The 20,830-nt window shown below is 33.2% G+C and overlaps 1 protein-coding gene across 1 annotated transcript; it reads right to left on the bottom strand.

The window, feature by feature from the left end:
* Nucleotides 1-16,702: 16,702 nt before the first annotated feature.
* On the bottom strand, nt 16,703-17,741 carry LOC121240628. The gene is made up of 2 exons (XM_041138107.1): nt 17,086-17,741; nt 16,703-16,976 (listed from the first exon to the last, which is right to left on the bottom strand). Exons 1-2 carry the CDS (start codon nt 17,638-17,640, stop codon nt 16,902-16,904), a joined length of 630 nt encoding a protein of 209 aa, XP_040994041.1. The 5' UTR covers nt 17,641-17,741; the 3' UTR covers nt 16,703-16,901.
* Between the last annotated feature and the right edge of the window lie 3,089 nt (nt 17,742-20,830).

The raw sequence follows: 20,830 nt of genomic DNA, 5'->3' as shown, positions 1-20,830 counted from the left end.
GGGATCTGAAATAAAAATAAATGACTTTCGAAGAAATTGAAAAAATCAAACAGCAAGAGAGAGAAACTAATTTAAAATGCTTACAAGGATGAATAATTCCCTCCACATCTAACATGTTATTGTAGCAAAATGTAACATGAAAGATGGAATATAATATATATTGGAGGACACTTTTAAGAGAATTTCTTTATATTTTAAAGAAAAACTTATTATGTTTTCTTGTTCAATATCCAATTTCTTTCAATGAAGTGAAATGTAACACATATAATTCATGTTTTGTACCGTTGTCTATATACTAGCTGTAAATAAAATCTTTGACCACATAACGAAGCCTTCAACTTTTGCTTCTCTTCACTGTATAAATTTATAAAACTTTTTTGTAAAGTGGTTCGGGATGATAAAGTGTACCCAAGCTCTAAATTAGTCACAAGTTCAGCAAATGTCTCATGCTTCATAAGCCTAAATGACAATTTACATTAGATGAAATATTTGGCAATCGGCACCCTTGTTTTTTAAAGATTATATTTTCCTGACTCTCGAGGATTAGAATCTTCACCATCAATCCTAATTCCCGATTGTGATGGCATTTTATCAGTTCCAACCTTTTTTCCTCAAAAAAGAGAGAGACTTGACAAGAAAATCGTAGTTGGTGTGTCAGGAATGAAGTGTCATTTTTATAATGACAACCAAATTGGCTTGAGCAGTAATTGCATTGCATGGGCTCTACGGTCAATTGATTTAATTGCACTAATTTTTGTAAAATGATCTCATACCATAGACTGATAGCTAGCCTTTTTGGCTCTTTTTTGCATTTGGAGGGAGGGATGTTGTTGGATTTTCAGTATTCATGGAGGAAGATATTAAAGGACTAGTATTTTCCCTCCAAATCCATCGATATATGAGTAGAAGAAGGACCATCACCACCATCCATTGGGTGTTGTAGTGCTAAAACCATTAAAACTATCCTCCATACGTTTTAAAAGAATTAAGAGAGAAAAATATGATAGAAATCAAATGAACAGCAACATAAGCTGTTATAATCGAACACAAGCTAGATTCAAATACGATAGCAAGATTTGCTAAATTGCTAATGTTTTTGACAAAACTCAATAAGCACAAAATACAAACCATAGATGTAAATTGATCAAACGTGATAGGGCCTTTATATAAACGAAGAAAAAAAAAACAAATAATCAATCTAATTAAATATGCACAATCAAGATTCTGGTGTAGAATAGATTAATTAGTTGGGTTTAGATGTTAGTTAATTAAGTACTTAAGTGATTAATTATGGTATATATTTTATAATGTGTAATACTTAGTATATAGGCTTTGGTAGTTTCATTATATACTACAATGTATAACCATATAAGAAATGTATTCATAAAGATGTTATAGTTTTATAGTTCAATATAAGGTTTATATATTAATTGTAAAAATTTCATTAGATTTAATATTTTGTTTTTATCAAGAACAAAGAAACCCTAGAAGGCAAAGCGTATCCAAGAAGCCGTTTGGAGTAAAAACCTCAAAAGTAAATTGAATTAACCATAAATGATAGAAGTATTTATACAAGGAAGAGAAAGACCATTTTAACCCTGCTAATGACTAATTACTAAAATGCCCTAAAGAAAGAACTATATAACATAAAATACAATGTAAAAATATAATTGTACCCATGTAGATTAAATAATATACAACTTATTTAATAAATTTACAACTTAATACCCCCCTTCAAGATGGAGAGTAAATAGAACAAACTCCCATCTTGGAAATCAAAAACTGAAACTGGTGAGAACCCAATGGTTTGGTTTAGACATCAACAAGCTGATGTTGAGATGCAAGATGAAAAGTATTGATGATTCCAGCTTGGAGCTTATCTCGAATAACATGGCAGTTGAGCTCGATGTGCTTTGTTCTTTCATGAAAAATGGGGTTGACAGCGATGTGAATTGCAGCTTGACTGTCACAAAAAAAGATGAGCACTATGAGAATGAGGAATATGAAGGTCAGATAAAAAAGTTAGAAGCCAAACTATTTCACAAGTGGTAGATGCCATGGCCCTATATTCAGCCTCAGCAGAAGAGCAAGAAACAATCTGTTGTTTCTTAGTCTTCCAAGAAATCAAAGAGTCACTAAGAAAAATACAAAAACCAATAGTTGATCTTCTGCTATCGGGACAAGAAGCCCAGTTTGAATCTGCAAAAGCTTTAAGAGTTAGAGAAGTATGAGCTGAAAAAAAAGGCCAAGACCAGGGGCACTTTTTACATATTGTAAAATCCTGTGAGCTGCATTCAGATGAGGCAATCTAGGATGATCCATAAACTGACTAAGCTTCTGAACAGAGTAAGATAAATCTGGTCTTGTGAGAGTAAGGTAAAGAAGTCTACCAATCAGTATGCGAAATACTGTAGGGTCAGGCAACAAGGCACCAGTATCTTTACTGAGTTTTAAATTTTGCTCCATAGGAAAAGAAACTGGTTTACAAGCTAAAAAACCAGCGTCTTGTAAAATTTCAAGAGCATACTTTCGCTGACACAGTGAAATTCCACGAGATGATCTGGCCATCTCGAAGCTTAGAAAATACTTGAGGGGCCCAAGATCCTTCAGCTTGAATTTTTCATCAAGTAAATATTTCAAAGAATTCACAGATGTCATATCATTACTTGCAATCAAAATGTCGTCCACATATACCAAAAGAGCAATAAAAGATGGACCATCAGATTTGGTAAACAGTGAATAATCAGATCTGGATTACACAAAACCCAACTCAAAAAGAGTGGTAGAGAACTTAGAAAACCATTGCCGAGATGTCTGTTTAAGGCCATAAAGGGACTTATTCAGTTTGCACACTTGGGACCCCCCTTTAGTATGGAATCCGGGGGATAATTTCTTATATACCTCTTCTGAAAGATCACCATGTAAAAAGCATTATTGACATCAAGTTGAATAAGATGCCAATTTTTTACAGCAGCAACAGCCAGCAAAGTTCTAACAGTGGTCATTTTGGCAACAGGAGAGAAGGTTTCAGAATAATCTAAACCTTCTTTTTGTGTATAACCTTTAGCAACCAGCCTTGCTTTATAACGTTCCACAGAACCATCAGCTCGATATTTTATTTTATACACCCATTTACAACCAATAGGTTGTTTATTAGGGGGTAGAGGGACAACATTCCAGGTATTATTTTGTTCGAGCGCAGCAATCTCAGCAGTCATAGCATCTCTTCAATGAGAGTGCTTGACTGCTTGATGGTAGAACTCGGGTTCAATGTCAGCAGAAATAGCAAAAACAAAAGACTTATGAGCAGGGGACAGGTGATCATAAAAAATAAAATTAGAAATATCATATTTGATAGATGAGGGAGTGTGACCTGGTAGAGGAACTAATTGAGATTGAGCAGTGGAGGAATTACATTAATAATTTTGCAAGTAACCAGGAGCACCTCGAATTGGAGTGGATCTTCTTGGGGATAAAGGTTGGGAGGGTGTAGTTAAAAAATTATTGGGGAGAGAAGCTTCAGTAGGTAAGGTATTAACAGTAGGGGAAGAAACTTCATTAGGTGAAGTATTCACAGTAGAGGAAGAGACTTCAGTAGGAGTAGTTGAAGAGTCATTAAACAAGTCAACAGTGGAGGATAGAGTAGAAATAGGGAGAGGAAGAGAGAAAGAAGGGGAAGGCAGGTTGTTATTTGAAGACTTGAAAGGAAAAATAGTTTCATGAAAAATGACATGGCGATAAATAAAAGATTGATTTGTTGTTAAATCATACAATTTGTAACCCTTGATCCCAAAAGGATAACCAAGGAAAATACCGAGCCTAGCTCTCGGGTCAAATTTTGTTCTTGCCCTTTGTAAAGTAGATGCAAAACATAAGCAACCAAAAATTCTTAAGTGATCATAAGAGGGAGAAATGTGAAACAAAACTTCAATAGAAGATTTATTGTTAGTAATGAGAGAAGGTAATCTATTTATTAAATAAGTAGCTGTTAAAACAGCATCACCCCAAAATTTGAGAGGTAAATGAGATTGAAACAATAATGCCCTAGCAACATTAAGGATATGTTGATGTCGAAACTCTACAACAGAGTTTTGTTGTGAAGTTTCGACACAACTATGGTGATGGAGAACACCTTTAGAAAGGAAATAGGGAGACATAAAAAATTCAGTACCATGATCAGTACGCATTTTTTTTTTTATCTTAGTACCAAATTGAGTTTTAATCATTTTGAAAAAAGTTTGTATAAGAAAAGGAACTTCTGATTTGTGCTTGAAAAGATAAACCCAAGTTGCCCTGGTACAATCATCAACAATGGTTAAAAAAAATTTATAGCCTTCAACAGTTGGGACTGAAAAAGGTCCCCAAACATCACAATGTAAGGTCAAAAGGTAAATGAGAAAGATTATTAGAGTGTGGAAAAGGTAACTTTCTCTGTTTTGCTAATGGGCAAACAACACATGGGTCATGAGACATAGTCAAATTTGGCACCAATTTATGCAAAAAAAAAAACATTCTTGAAGCAGATGGGTGTCCTAATCGACTATGCCAGAGGTAAAACAATGAGTGTTTAGAAGAAGTAAAACATGCAGATGGCATTAAGGTAGAAGTCTCATTACATTGATTATTTGAAAAAATGAAAGGTAATTGGGGGGAAAAAGGGGTCCCTGGTTGTTGTAAAAAATAGAGGCCTCTTTGTTGTTTACCAACTCCAATCAGTCTCGAGGTGATCAGGTCCTGAAGGAGGCAAAAGTTAGAAGAGAAAAAACAAGAAATGTGAGATTGTGTGAGTTTACTAACTGAAATTAATTGAAATTTAAAAGTTGGCACACAAAGGACATCTTTAAGGATAAGATGTTTGGTAATATTAATAGTGCCAATATGTGTAACATTAACATTTTGACCATTAGGTAGTGTGACAGAAGTATTTTGAACAGGAAGAAAAGATGTATACAGATTAGTAGAGGGGACTATATGGTTTGTGGCCCCTGTATCGATTATCCAATGAGAGTTATCAACAGTACAAGAAACATTATTAGAAAAATGAAAAGCATAATGTGCAGAGGAAACAATACTAGATAAGGAGTGAGAAGAGGCTACGGTGTTGACCACATGGTTGGAATCATCAGGCGTAGGCTGAGGATTGGAAGCTATCATAGACAGTAACTGCTTATATTGTGCCTTAGTGAAGGAGAATGGAGAGGTTGCGGAAGTGTTGTCATTGAGAGCAACAGTGTTGGCCGTGATTGGCTGCCGTGGTTTTTGCTTGTAGCCCAGAGGAAAACCATGCAGTTTATAGCATTTATCGATTACATGACCAGTTATGCCACAATATTTGCATACTGGCCTATCTTTTTTTATAAAAGTTTTTGTAGATCTTAAAGAATCAAAGTTAGCAATAAAAGCATGAGCATCAGTAAGGGAAGGAGGAATAGAGATTTCTCTCTGTTACTCTTCTTGAAGAACAAGTGAAAAAACTTTGTTGAGAGGCGGTAAAGGCTCCATTAACAAGATCTGAGCCCTAGCCGAAGAAAAAGAATCATTAAGTCCCATAAGGAACTGCAAGATGTGTTCCTGTTGAACATAAGAGTTCAAAAAAGAGACAGCACCACAAGAACACAATGGAAACGACTTGTAATTAACTAATTCGTCCCAAAGTGCCTTCAATCGAGTAAAACACGCACTAACAGTAAGCTGTCCTTGAGATAACGATGAAATGGATTTCTGGATCTGAAAGATCCGAGGTCCATTTTTTTGAGAGAACAATTCATTTAATCGGTCCAAATCTCAAAGGCAGTAGTAACATACAATACACTAGCAGCGATTTCAAGGGAAACAAAGTTAAGCAACCACGAAATCACCATATTATTACATCTCAACCATGAAGGATAAAGAGAGGCAGTGGTGACGGGTTTAGTAATCGTACCGTCGACGAACCCTAACTTGTTTTTGGCAGAGAGAGCCATGGTCATCGAGCGAGACCAGGTGTGATAGTTGTCGCCAAGGAGGAGCTGTGTGACCAAGACGACCCTAGGGTTATCGCTGGGGTGAAGGAAAAAGGACTCGCAGAATCAGGGGATGAAGAAGGAGGGGACGGAGGGGGGGTGGATCCGTCGTCGCCATAGAAGGAGAGAAAGAATATCAAAGGACTTCTGATACCATATCAAGAACAAAGAAACCTAGAAGGCAAAGCGTATCCAAGAAGTTGTTTGGAGTAAAAACCTCAAAAGTAAATTGAATTAACCATAAATGATAGAAGTATTTATACAAGGAAGAGAAAGACCATTTTAACCCTGCTAATGACTAATTACTAAAATGCCCTAAAGAAAGAACTATATAACATAAAATACAATGTAAAAATATAACTGTACCCGTGTAGATTAAATAATATACAACTTATTTAATAAATTTACAACTTAATAGTTTTGTAATTTGGTATTTTTTAATTATTCAATTCATTCAAAAAATATATATATGAGTACAAACAAAACTCGAATATTAACTCGACTCGGCTTAGCTAGGTTCATACTTGTTAAAGAGTACAAACAAATATCGATAAATAATTCGATTCGGCTCGAGTTCGTGTTTGATCAATTCAAACTTGGCTTGGCTCGACGAACTTTCAGTTTGAACTCGAACTCAAACTCAAATTATTTGAGTCTAGCTCGACTCAATAACCCAAAAACTCCACACGGCTCAGATCATTACCGCTCTAGATTGATGCATCTTTTTTTTCTTTGTAAGTTTTAGAGTACGTAATATTCTATTGAACCCATCCAGAGCCCTATTAGCTGGAACCCAACTTTGATTCTCGTTTGATTTTTATTTTTTTATTATTATTTTTTTTCAGTTTTTTTTCTAAGCCCAATAAGAAACTAATGAAAAAGACGACGCCCAGTAAGAAACGTCCCTAAAATTCACTTCTCGGTCTACAAAAAAATCTTTCTTATATGCAGGTTTCAAATAGCTTCTTAAAAAAACCATTACAAGTAAAGATAAGGCTTCTGTGACTGTAACGGTCAGCAGCCTCTGTAATAGTCACCGGTGGTGATGGATATTAAAAATTGGGAAGCTAGATTTCGGAGAGAGAGATTTGAACTTTGAAGACGGGGGAGGAAACTCCCAAATTCCAAACGTTGTTTTCCAAGAGCACTTCCAATAGATACTTAGGCTTGCCATTTTCCTAATCACAAAGGTGAGACCATTGTTTGGATATTAGAGTCCATCATGATTGATTGGGAGATTGACCAGCTTCTTACTATCGCTATAAATTATGCCTCTTGTAATGATGTTGCTATTGATCATGTGAGAATGAGCATAAAAGATAAAGAGTATACTATTATGGGAGGTGAGATTCTGCACGTGGTGTGGTGCACTGGTTTTAAACCTCATTGTGTGTGATGGTTTAAAGATATATATGATGCAGTAATCGATATTAGAAATACAGTAAGGTTTGTGAAGTCTTCACCTGCGAGATTTGCTTTGTTTAAAAATTGTACAAAGAGGTTGAATACTGAGAGTGGAAAAATGGTACATCTAGGTTTTTCTACTGTATGGAACTCAACATGCCTATTGTTGAGTGTTGTTGAAAAGTGCACAAGAGTTTTTGTGCTTATGGAAATGGAGGATTCTTATTTTTGAGTTTAAGGATTGGCAAAGTGTTATGATATTTCTCAAATTTCTGAAAAACCTTTTATGATGTCACCTTGAAAATTTCTCGTTATTATACATGACCACATATATACTATTTCAACAATTTTGTATGATTGAGCACACTTTGAACAAAATGTGTAAAAATGATGATGTTAACTTGATGAGTATGGCAACTAATATGAAGGTTAAATTTGAGAAATATCGGAGGAGCACGTATAGGATGAACATGATTATTTATGTAGCTTTTGTCCTTGACTCTCGATACAAAATTACATATATGGCATTTTGGTTGAAAAAGTACAAAGGGATTAAGCATGGAGATAGAATTGAGACTAAAGTGATATTTCTCTAAAATCATTTAATTGAGCAATACAACAAGTTTCAAGGACTAAGTAGTGGAACATCAAATGTAGCCCAAGGAAGTTCCAATGCTACTTCCTCAAATATTATTGGTAATAAATCGAACTTTGAAGAATTTGGTTCACCTCTAGATCAGTACTTTGAGGAGAAAAATAGTAGAGTATTTGGTTCAAAGGTGAATAGGTATTTATCAAACTAGATTGAATAAAAAACACCTGGGTTAGAGATTTTCCATTGGTGAAAGAAGAATTCATATAGATATCATATCCTTATGGAGATTGCAAGTGTTGTGCTGGTCCTTTATATTCGCACTGTCAAATCCACGTCCCATTCAACATTGGTGGACGTGTATTGAAACCATATTGAAATCCGTATAAACATGTTCAATTTGGCCCAAATGCACTCTCATTTGGTGTTTTTGCTTTTGCATTTGCTATCAACGGTCTGTTTGTTCAAATTACTATATTTATGCTCATTATATTGGGTATATGTCTTACACTTTACTTCCTTGGTCTACAACTACTGCCCAACAAAGTGTGTTCAAGTATTGGACTGTGTTATATTAATAGGTCTTGGCTTGTGAGGTTATTAATTCCATTTTCTTCTTTTCTTAAAATGAGTTCTGTTTCATCAGAAGCTTTGAACTAAATCCATAATCTGAATTTATGCAGCAAGATTATTGAAACAAAGGTTTTAGAGAAGAGTGGGAAGGAATTGGAAGTTGGTGAGGATCTCCAATGTGTTGCCTGTGAGATGATTGCTTTATGGATCCAAACTCTTATGAGACAAAACAAGGCAAAAGTCAAAAAATTTGAATATTTCAACAAGGTTATTTTTCCCTTATGTCCTCTTCTATTTGACTGCTATCTATATTGCATGTTTTTATTTTGTTTTCTATTTATCATTGTGGAAAGAGATTTTGTAAGATATGTAAATTTCTCATTCCATATATTTGTGTTACTTGCATTATTTGATGCAGCATTTCCTGACTCCTTAGGGTTATACAAGGATTTTCTTCCTTCTGCATCAGTAGCTTTTTTTTATTTATCATTTAATTTTTTTGTTTCTGCATTTTTGTTGTAATGGTGGCTGGATTTTTTGTTAAAAAATTCATTCAAGAGACTTGGCTTCACTGTGGCTCAAGCGAACTTTGGCTCGAGTGAACTTCAAATAGATTGTTCACTCGACATCTGCTCGAGCAAAATTCAGACAAATTACTTGCTCGACATTCAGTCAACACACCGCTCGAGTGGATTTTCAGAAAACCTAGTTCTCACATCATTTTATATATAAACATATTTTTTTTTGTAAATGGAGAGATGTGAGAGCTATGACCAAAACAGAGAGAAAAGAGAGAGAACTCCTTTTGTAAGATTTGAGAGCTTATGGGTATATTGGGGCTTTTAGAGTTGATGAATGATTTATGATTTCTCTCTTATACTCCATCGTTGTTATAGTGGATTCCTTGAAATTGACTTCGCCAGTGGATGTAGGCTATTTTTTAAACCGAACAACTTAAATGTTGATGCTTTTTATATGATTGTCGAATATTTGTTATTTGCTTCCGCTAATCTATTTCAAAGTCGTCTCTAGATATCCAATTAATCTTAACAATTTGCAACCCAGAAAAGTCCTGCAAAAGATCATGAAGCCCTGGTTTTCATAGAAGAGTTTAACTGAAAATTGTAGGCACAGGTAGTTCCTATGATATGTTCTGTTTGTACTCTTCCTTCTGTACTTTTTGCAGCCAAGCTGCGTAATATTCTATGATGTTGAAACAACATGATTAGATCAATTATCAACTTGCTAATATTATGATTTTCTTTGTAGAGGATACATGGCGCCACAATATGCATCATGGGAATTAATGAAGAAAATGGGAAAAGCTAGAAATAAGATCATTTGAGCAACACTTATTGTAACTACAGTGTAATTATTTTGTGTTATTCATTGCAATAACATTCCAATAGATGAGCAAAGGAACCAACAAATATGAATTTGTTTATGCAAAACTTATGTACTTTTAAGAAAAATGAGGCTTCAATTAGTTTATCCAATAGAAGATGGAGATATGAATTTCCATCCAAAGCTGGATACTCACCTAGGTTTTGACTCGTTCTCCCCAGGCAGATATCTACCTACTTTTAAAAATTCGGATGTATATCCAGGTATTTTTAGATATCCGAATCCTTATCCAAATGCACAACCTTACTGATCAAGTGTAACAAAAAGACTTATACTATTACAAGTTCTTTTGATTTGTCTATAGTAGTGGGACACCACATTAGGAGTGCTTCTAAGAGTTATTTTGAGATGATCACCTGGAAAGCCCATTTTCTTTACCATAAGTAAGGGCTAAACCTAAGCATGTTCATCTGGGCCGGGTTTTTTTCCGACCTGGTCCGGAACCCTCATTATAGGGTTCCGGTTACGGATTCCGGCCTGGAACAAATCTGGTACTCGATTTCTTTTTCAGTTTGAATGTTTTTTTTTTTTTTTTTTTGTTCCTTTCTAGCAACTAAATGGACAGAAATTCAAAAGGAAAATGCATGTTATGTCCAATGAATCATCCCTTTTATAGGTTTTTTTTTTTTTTACTCTCTTCTCCACGTGGCTTTTTATTGGTGGTCAAGGAACATGAACATGTACTTTGGCCCATTCCCTATTTTCTTACTAATTTTCTTTTAAGCATTACATGCATTGTAGTGGAATGAAGAGACATGGGTACAACCTTTAAAGGGATTTTACAAATATTGTTTTGACGGATTTAAAGGATGAGGTTTTACTTTTCACAGTGTTAAATGAAGACTATAATTCAAGTATATTCTCCATAAAAACCTCCTTTTTTTTAACAATTTTAGAAGCAAAAAAATGTGTAAGTGAGATCATTATGTCCATCAATTAAAAGCTGAGTTAAAATCATGTTTAAGCTTACGTATTGGCAATATGTCACTACTTCTCTGTTAATTTTCAACCATATGCATGCGAATGTGTGAATTACTATATTATATATATTATATATGTGTGTGTGTGTGTGTGTGTGTGTGTGTGTGTGTGTGTGATATAGACATTAATATGATTTATCTCAAAGGAGATATTAGGGTTTAAAAAACTCAGATTCCTCCGGTATTTGGTTTGTCTACATGTGTATGAAATGCTTCCCGTAAAATCAACCTTTTATCATGTATATATCTTGTTCATGGCTCTTGACATGATCAATATATTGGTAGCCCAATAATTTAGTCTCAATTCTCATTTGCATTCAAACACCAAAGTACTTCTGGCATGTACTCGATCTTGGGGATGGTGGACTATGAAAGTAACATAATTAAGCTGGGTTAGATTTATTTACTAACTGGGATTCTTGGAAATTAAAAATCAATCATACTGCTAATAGATGATAATCATTTGATTGAATATTCAAAACGCATATAAACAATGTAATATGTGGTTTTCATATACATAATGTAATATTATATTATAAACAATTTTATTTTAAAAAATTAAATAAATAGAATTTGAATGTTGCATCAACATTTTTTCATGAAAAAATATTCATAACATGTAGGTTTTGATTTTTAAAAAAAATGGGTGCAACCCACAACCCAGAACTCGAGTTCTGGGTTTTTAAAAATCAGTTTCAATTCGGGTTCTGACTCGGGTTTGACCCGGGCTAATTAGGTCCAGATTCAGCCTAGATTTAAAACCTGAGTTCCGGTCCAGGTATACCCGAATTTCCTGGTCGGAACCCGGATGAACAGTCATAACTTAACCATGTATTAGCTTGGGGGCCTTCAACTCCCAAAATTTCAATTTTTTTTTTTTTTATACGAGGAAAACTTCATAAAAACCAATTTTACTCCTCTAATAAATATTATTATAATTTTAGTACTCCATCATATTGAGTTATTTGATTCCATCCGACCATAAGAATATGAATACTCTCTCCTTTTTTATTTTTAAATAAGTCTTTTTGCAATATTGTTTATTAACACATTGTTGATTTGGAAAAATGTCAAAAGAATATTAATATATTAAGATCTTCTACAAAAATAATTGACCCCACAAAATAGGTCATTACTTGTGGGCGATTAGCAACCGTCATTGTAGCGGTGGTGATATGTGACACGACTTGTGAACCCTACACGAACAAGATACGAAATTAACGGATTTGGATTTTATGTTAACAGGTTTGGGTCAAAACGGGTTGACCCGTTAAGACACAATTTATAAACAGATCAACCCGTTTAACCCGAATCAACCCATTTTGACATGCTTAGATTTTATTTTAAAATTACAATTTTATTATATATATATATTAAAGTTGTAATATTAGTATTTCTCTTATTGGTATTGTAAATCTGGACCTATGCTCATATTTGTTATTGTAGAATTTGTAATCTTAATTTTATTATATGTTAAACTTTGAAGAATATTGGTATTTTTTTAGTAGGAAGTTTTATTTTTTAAAATATTGTAGTTATTAATAACTTTAGATTTTAACTTTTATGTGAAATTATAATTAATTTTAAACAGCTTAAAACAGGTTCTACGACACGATTCGTTATCTAAATTGACCCGGTTAAGATTTGACACGTTTGATACGTTTAGCATAAGTCAGATTTAAGTTGACCTATATAATCCAATGTTCATGATTTGACACGATTCGGAAACACGAATTGTCACATCTACCTCATTGCCCCCAACCAGGCTTAAACAGGGTGGCCATAACTATCCCCGTCCTATGAGTTGATTCACCTAATTATATACAACTCAAACAAGAAAAACCCAAAATCCATAAACTATATCACAAAAAATAAAATAAAAAACATAGAATCAGCAAATCTAAAAATGTTGAAGACAAATTGTCAGAATATATCAACTCAAAACGTGTGTGAAACTTGAAAACAAGCAATTTAGACAAATAAGGAGAGAAGAAAGCAAACGAAAAGAGAGGAGCAAAGAAAATGCGGAGAAACAGAAGAAGAAATAGAAGCAGCATACGAATACGATGAGAGAAGAAATGAAGCAAAAAAATGAGAAATGATAGTTGCAGTCATGAGTGCATAAACGTCGTGCAATCACTTTGAAAAAAGTGAATAAATACAAGATCTACAAGAGAAAAAAATTAATTTTTTATAGTAAATCTCTTTTTTTTTAAACAACTGTATGATATTTATACACTCTATAACTACATGTAGCATTACTAAAAAAAAATAATTGATGAAGGAGAAAGGAGAAAAAGATGTAAAGAGGGTGATTCCTTTCTTTAATTTGCTTTCTTTCCCTCTGTACGTATGACACCAAAGCACGATAGGGATAGCCACTTTCCCCCAGTTTCTAGACTCTAGAGCATTACTTTGTCTGGTCAAAAGAAAGACCATTAATATTCTGTTGGGTAAATGGATTGAGAGCTTGAGAGAGTGAACTTGAAGAGAGAGATTAAAGGAGAGAGAGAGAGATCAGGGGAACGGATTGAGGAAGGCCAAGGAGCAGCATTTAACATAAGTGTGAGGCAATCCGGGAACGTTGATATGTATCAAAGAATAATGCGTCATTGTCCCATTAGAGAGTGTAAAACGCCCAAAAGCACCACGCCCGGTTTTAATATAAATTCAAGAGTGGTGCTATTATGCAGTTTAGAGTGCACAGCTCAAAGCTTACTGCTAGGTTAAAAATACTTTTTATTTTTTATTTTTTTCAAATTTTTTAATCATTTTAAAATATTTTTAAAAAATATAAAAAAATATCAATACATTAATAATGACTTCTTTAACTATTAAGTAAAGAAAAAATTTAAAAAAAAATTAAAATATATGAGGTGCTAAAATAAATAGACAAATTGAGTGGATAAAATAATATTTTTTTAAATTCAAAAAAGAAAAATGAAAAGAAAGTGGAAAAGAAGCATCGGTGTAAATATATACTCCTGAGTTTTTCCGACCGCTCGTGATGATGGATGAATCTTTCACCCATTACCCTTGCGGGTCAGGGGGTTGGTGGCCCAAATGAATTATAAAATTCTGCTTATTCACAAGTGAATGTATTGCAGGTCGGGAGGATTGGTAGCTGAAATGAATTATAAAATTTATTTTAATTCTATTTAGATAATGAGATGAGATGTTTTAAATAAGAATTAAAAGATGAATAAAATATTATTAAAATATTATTTTTAATATTATTATTATTTTAAAATTTAAAAAAATTGAATTAAGATTTGAAAAAATTATAATGATAAGATGAGATGAGTTAAGATGATTTTTCAATCCAAACGAGACCTAATCACAATAAATTATGTATTGCACCCTAAATTTAAAAAGACTCATAATTTTTATAAATATTAAATAGATAAATTCTACGCAGTTTCTTTATATAAAAGTGGTTCTCACTTTAAAAAAATATAAAAACTATATTTTTTTTAGTAGAACTCGTTTTTTGACGAATAAAAAAACAAAAGCTTATGCAAATTTTATCTATTTAGAACTTATACTGTCCTTCCTTATTTATAAATAATATATATAACTGATCTTAAAAAATATAAAACTAAAAAGTAATAAAGTATGAATACAAAGTCACCAAAAATGATAAAATGAAATGAAGTAATTTTTATTTTTTGAAATTTGATAAAGGGAAGGGTCTCACCAATGATTGAATATTATTTAATAATTATCGTGTAAGAAATTCGAAATTTTGTATTCTAATTATAAATTAGAATAATTTTGATTATTGTAATAGATAATTATATGTATTAAAAGTATGATAGATATTTTTTTCCCCAATTTAGTAGTTTCGAATTTCCTAATAAAACCCCAAGACCCAAACTGTGGAACTATTCAATATTTCAAAAAATATCAATTTTTCTTTTATAAAATATATTATTTTAGCTATGACTTATTGATTATTTTTACTATTAGGAAATCGAAAATATTTGTGTCGTAATTATGTATTCCAATAAAATTGAATATTGTAATATCAAATTATATTTATTCAAAAATTTGAATTTTTTCTCTCTAATATTTTTAATACAAATTACTGCAAATCTATTTGTGCATTAATGTTATAAATTTTTAATTCATATTACTGAAGGAAGGCGTGAATTGAATATTTGCACATGCGCTTTCAGAAGCCTTGAGTCGGTGTCTGAAAATTGGTATGGTTACATTCATCTATAGTGCACAGATGAGATGAATTTTTAAACAAAAAAACTACTCTGCCGCCTAATGGCTACTGTTCCATTTGACAGCTAAGTAAAGTTTTTTTTTATTTAATAATTAAAGAAATAATTTTTAATGTAATTCTTCTAGAGGCAACTAAGGGTGGAGAATTCTGGAGAATCGACTAATTTGTTAATGCCACGTCATTAAAAAAAAAAAACGAGATGACGAAACATAAACAAAAACAGAATATCTTCGTGTGTATTGTTTTCTCCAATATTCGTTTAAGAGACTTGGTAAACTAGAAATTCTCAATTCTTTTAAGGGCTTTTCTTCTATTGATCATGGATTCTATTTTGCATTAAGAAAGAAAGGTTGTGATCCGTGCATCCAAAAAAGATAACGATAAAATTACTTCTATCCTACTACTAATTTATTATTTTTTTATATTTTATTTTTTTAAAATTTTATTTAATTTAATAATTAAGAAATAATCCGACCTTGAGGTCTAAAAGTAATCCGAGATGTTGATAGCTATACCAATAAGAATTGGGTTATCTTTAAAAGTTGTTGACAGCTTTAAAAATAAGAATTGGGCTATCTTCAAAAAAAAAGTAGTAGCTCATTCAACTTTATCGTTTTTGTGTTTTGAATTTTTTTTTTCATATTTTTTAAATATATTTAAATATTTTGAAAAATAAAAAAAATTATAATACACTTAAAAATACTTATTTAATCATTAAAAAAAATTGATCAAGAGGTCAAATAGAACAATACAAATGAGAGATAAAATAATTTTTTTCTTAAAACAAAGTTACAAACAGACAGCTTGAGTAAAGCTGGAAAGAATAAAGCAGTTTGACCGCTTTAACTGCTCGAGAAAAAAAAAAATTATTATTTTTATTTAATAATTAAGGAAATAATTTTAAATGTATTAATGTATTTTTTTATTTTTTATTTTTTAAAAATATTTAAATATATTAAAAAAATGAAAAGAAAAATAAATAAAAAATTGCAAAAAGTAACCGTTGTAGCCCGACTCAGCTGGAAAAAGTAAAGCTGTTTGTTGATTAGAGAAAAAAGTAAAGCAGTTTGTACCTTATGTACTTTAATTAATTATAGATGATATTAATTATAAAAAAATTAAACTTATCTCAAGGACGGGAAAAAAATATAAACGTGTCAAACATTACTTATATATTTGATTTTGAGTTCTAATTGAAAAATATTCTAATACAAAAATAATGATTTTTTAAATTATAAAATTATTTTTATTATAAAATAAATCAGATGAATTCATGTAAATTTATAAAATTATTTTATTTATTAATTAGTTTGTGAATGTAAATCTAACAGCACTCTTTTCATTGATGTTTCGTTCTTTGATACGGCCGGAGTGAGAAGTTGAATAAAAATTACTTAGAATGTGCAATTTCTTGACCGTTTAAGTGAACTTCAATCATCCTAATATTTTTAAAGAATTATTTTCGAAGATAGAAGAAACGAAAAAGAATTACCAGAATGATCAATCATATGGAGAATCAAAGGAAATATATAGCTCTATATTTACTAAAACCCAGATCTAGTTACATACACACAGCCCAGAAATTCTTCTTTTTCTTCCCAAAACCATTTAAATGGTTGAAGAGTTTCCCTTGCAAAATACTTTACTTTTACACACATATGACATACCCATGCATACTAAATAGTCACGTTTCTTCGGATTGGCCTGAAAGATTACTCCCTGTGCCCAATGAAAACGTCTGTCAGGACTGTGGTGGAGTAGAGTGAAACCTTTATCAGCTCCAAGCTCTAGAATGCATGCAGCACAAACTCAAAATCAAATATGACAGTAGAAAACATATTTAAAAAAAAAAAAAAAAATTTATTCTCGGAAAAGAAAGAAAGAACAAGATCTAACCTTCTTAATGTCAATCTCGACCTTCTTCTCCTGGACAGAACCCATGTCTTTGATGTTTAAAGTGTTGAGAAGGGTAATGCTAGAAATGGTCGACATGGGTTTCACCGTCAAATCATCCATAACCATGTATGTCACCACGCCTCTAACATACCCTTTCTCGGTATTGTTTTGAACTTCACCACCGTAGTAGTAGTGGGGCTGAGCCACGTTCTCTTGATCAGATGAAACGAAATTTTGCAGCAATGGAGGGGTAAGAGTTGAAGATTGGAATGCTGGTTTAGGGTTCAAGAGAGAACCCTTGGTTTGGTTTGAAAGAAGATAGGAGGGGTCAAGGTTTTGGATACTCTCATGGACTCTGCCCAGGGACCCTGACCCAGCTACCAAGTCATTATCCCGAAGAAGTCCGATGATGGAACCGAGAGGTACCTGTAGAAGTCCGAAGAGGAAGTCCACAAATTCCTTTCCGGCCTCTGCAAACACCACCTTGTTTAAGCTTTTGTCTACGAGGAGCTTCAAGCTAACTGTCGTCTCGCTGCTGCTGGGATTTGTGGCCATCTTTGTTTCTGCATCAATTTGATGGGAGCCATGGACTCTATATATTGAGGAAAAATGAGAGAGGGAGAGTACGGATCAAGTGTTGTCAGAATTTACTAGAGAATTTTATACATGTAAAGTTGTAAAGTTGTTTCTTATGTATTTTATATTTATATAAATATTTATACGGACGATAAAACTTATTTCAATTCATTTTATATATGCATATTATTTTAATGTGAGGTTTACATATTTGAACAAAAAATAAAATATTTTTTGCAATTAAAAATATAATGCATTTGTAAAAGGTCACTTCCAACTCTTCAACAAATTCTTGTACACATACACATACACATACAATGAAGGGGCCGGGGGTTGCAATTTTACGACAAAAAATCAATACAATTCTAACAGAATGGACAAAAAATAGAAAAGAAGCAGGAAATAGAAGTTTAAATTAATAAAAAAATAAAAAAATTTAATTATTTGTATTATATTCTTAATAATATAAGCAATTAAAAAATCAATCAAGTTTTTTATAAATAATTAAATAAATTCAACTATCTATAATATAGACTAATTTGATTTATCTGAAGCGAAGAATACAGAACTAACAAAAAATAAAAAACCAGTTCTGTTAAGACTCACGTTCTGAGATCATAATCAGAATAATTCACTTTCTTTAATCACAATGATAAACCAACAACAACAAGGCTTTGCAGTACACACTACAACACAATTGGTCTTTAGTGACGGTTGAGAAATTGTGACAGTCTCCAAACCATCACTAAAAAGTATTTTCTATGACGGTTTCTGGAAATCGTCACTAAAGACAGATGAGATTTTTTTAACGTTCGAACGTCAAATTTACGTTCGAACATTCTGGTAACTTACGTGCGAACGTGAAATGTTTTGGCGCCAATGTTCGAACGTTCGAACGTTAAATGTTTTGCGCCAACATTCGACCGTTAATCAATAACGTTCGAACGTTGATTGTAAATTTAAATTAAATGACTCTAATTTAAAAATTATGTGGTTTTTATAGTGCATAATTTGTGAACAAATCTAAAAAATTGACTTGTATATATTTATATATACACAATTTGTAATATATAAATATATATTTACGTTTATATATATTTGAAGTGCAGCGATTTAGTATTAAAGTTAGAAAATATAACATTAAAGAAGATTGAGAATTGAATGGTGAAAAACCATAGAAATATTAAATAACATTTTTCTTTATAAATAATAAAAGTAAAATACAAAATATGATCGAATTTCTTAAACAACACTCAGATGATAGCGTTGTTCGCGAAATTCGAACTCCGTACCTCCTCAGTCAAGGTATCAACCTTGTCGTTGAGGATACCTACACGATGGGCGATCTCAGATACAGACGCCTCTATAACCGCGAGCAATCGATCGATCTTATAATCGATATGCGCAGTCAGCTGTGAGATCACCGCATCAACCCAAGCAGGCCGTGTATCTCCCGCAGATGTACTCGGCGGCTGCTGATTACTACTCCCCACATGACTTGGCTCAGGCTGCGTCGGAGGAACTAGATCCTCTACAGGGGGTGGCTGACGTCCCCTAGCCTGTCCAATGCTATGTCGATGCGTGGTCATGTCGAGGGGGCTCATCTGATCTTTCACCCGCTCCTCTGGCTGAGTTGGCACTCCTCGTGCAAGTAATAGCCGGCTGATCAGGACACCGTATGGGAGATTATCTGTGGAGACGATGCTCGCCTCATAACGGATCCTCTCCAAGATGTTGAGTGACAAATTTATGGGATCTCCACGTGCCACTCTTATCAAAAATTGTGCTCGAAGTCGACTAAATGTGGTTTTATGTGTCATATGATCTACGTTTGTTGCAATAATAAGGTGCAACAAGTGGAAGAAATGTAGTAGATGGTTCTGGTTGAATGCGTTCTTCCTCTCGATCTGCATGCGGTCCCTCCCGGTGAGGATGTAGAAATCCTCGTCTCGGTCATCATCTCGAGCCTCGAGGCCAATATCCTCGGCTTCTGATTGGTCTGCATCTCTGGCTGATGCTGGCTCAAATGGGCGGCCAGTAGATAATGCAGAAGTGGCTACATCCTCACGGGATGTAGCGTGTGCAGATGTCTCAACTCTTTGACGAATCCCGAGGTGCTTGGCGATGACATCTAGTAAAATCTCAATGGAAACACCGCGTACAGTCACGGTGTGAGAGGATGTGTCCTGAGGCATGGCACACATCCTCATATAGAACTCATGAACCATTGAGGGGTATACATTCTCCCTCAATGTGTAGATATTTCCCCAACCTCTACTGAGGAAAACATCTCTCAGGTTCGTCTGCTCCCAAATGACTTCGTCAAACTCATTAATCAGGACCTCTCGCTCTACCATAACAGTACGAGCCAAGATACGAGCAGTGTCCTGAGTGACTCATTCCCTCCCTCGTTTCCTAGTATGCAGAGGATGAGCCATATCCTGAAAATAGAAAAAGAAAAAAAATTATTTACATTGATACATTTTTTGTGTTAATTTTAAGCTGCTCTGCATTAACGTTCGAACATAGTAAAATATAAGTTCGAACGTTAAGATAAAACGTTCGGACGTGTTTCCTTTACGTTCGCAAGCAAAACACATACGTCCGAACATATAACATATACGTTCGAACATAAGCAGTAAATAAATATTGGCTGACGTACGTTCGGACGTTTATGTTATACGTTCGAACGTATGTGTTTTACGTGCGAACGTAAATATGAACGTCCGAACGTTGAAGCATAAATAAAGTAGAAAAGTAGTACGTTTGGACATTATAATTAAACATTTGGACGTAACTTTTACAAAAATAGTGTCCGAATGTAAAACAATACACGTTTGAACATATAAGCCTTAACGGCTATATAATTGTAATGTCGTATGTTCGAACGTCTTGGTGAAATGTTCAAACGTAAACAGCAAATAAATTTAAACGACATACGTTCGAACGTGTATCTTATATGTTCATGGTATTGTTTACATGCGAACGTAAAAGATTTACGTTCGAACGTTGAAGCTTAAATAAAGTTAAAAAAGTAGTACGTTCGGACGTATTCATTAAACGTTTGGACGTAAAATTTATGAAAAATAACGTCCGAATGTAAAATATTAATGTTCGAACATATAAGCCTTAACGGCTATGTAATTGAAACGTCATATGTTCGAACGTC

Source organism: Juglans microcarpa x Juglans regia, chromosome 7S (assembly GCF_004785595.1).
Source record: "Juglans microcarpa x Juglans regia isolate MS1-56 chromosome 7S, Jm3101_v1.0, whole genome shotgun sequence".
NCBI classification, from domain to species: Eukaryota; Viridiplantae; Streptophyta; class Magnoliopsida; order Fagales; family Juglandaceae; genus Juglans; species Juglans microcarpa x Juglans regia.
This window is presented reverse-complemented; position numbering and strand designations above follow the sequence as displayed.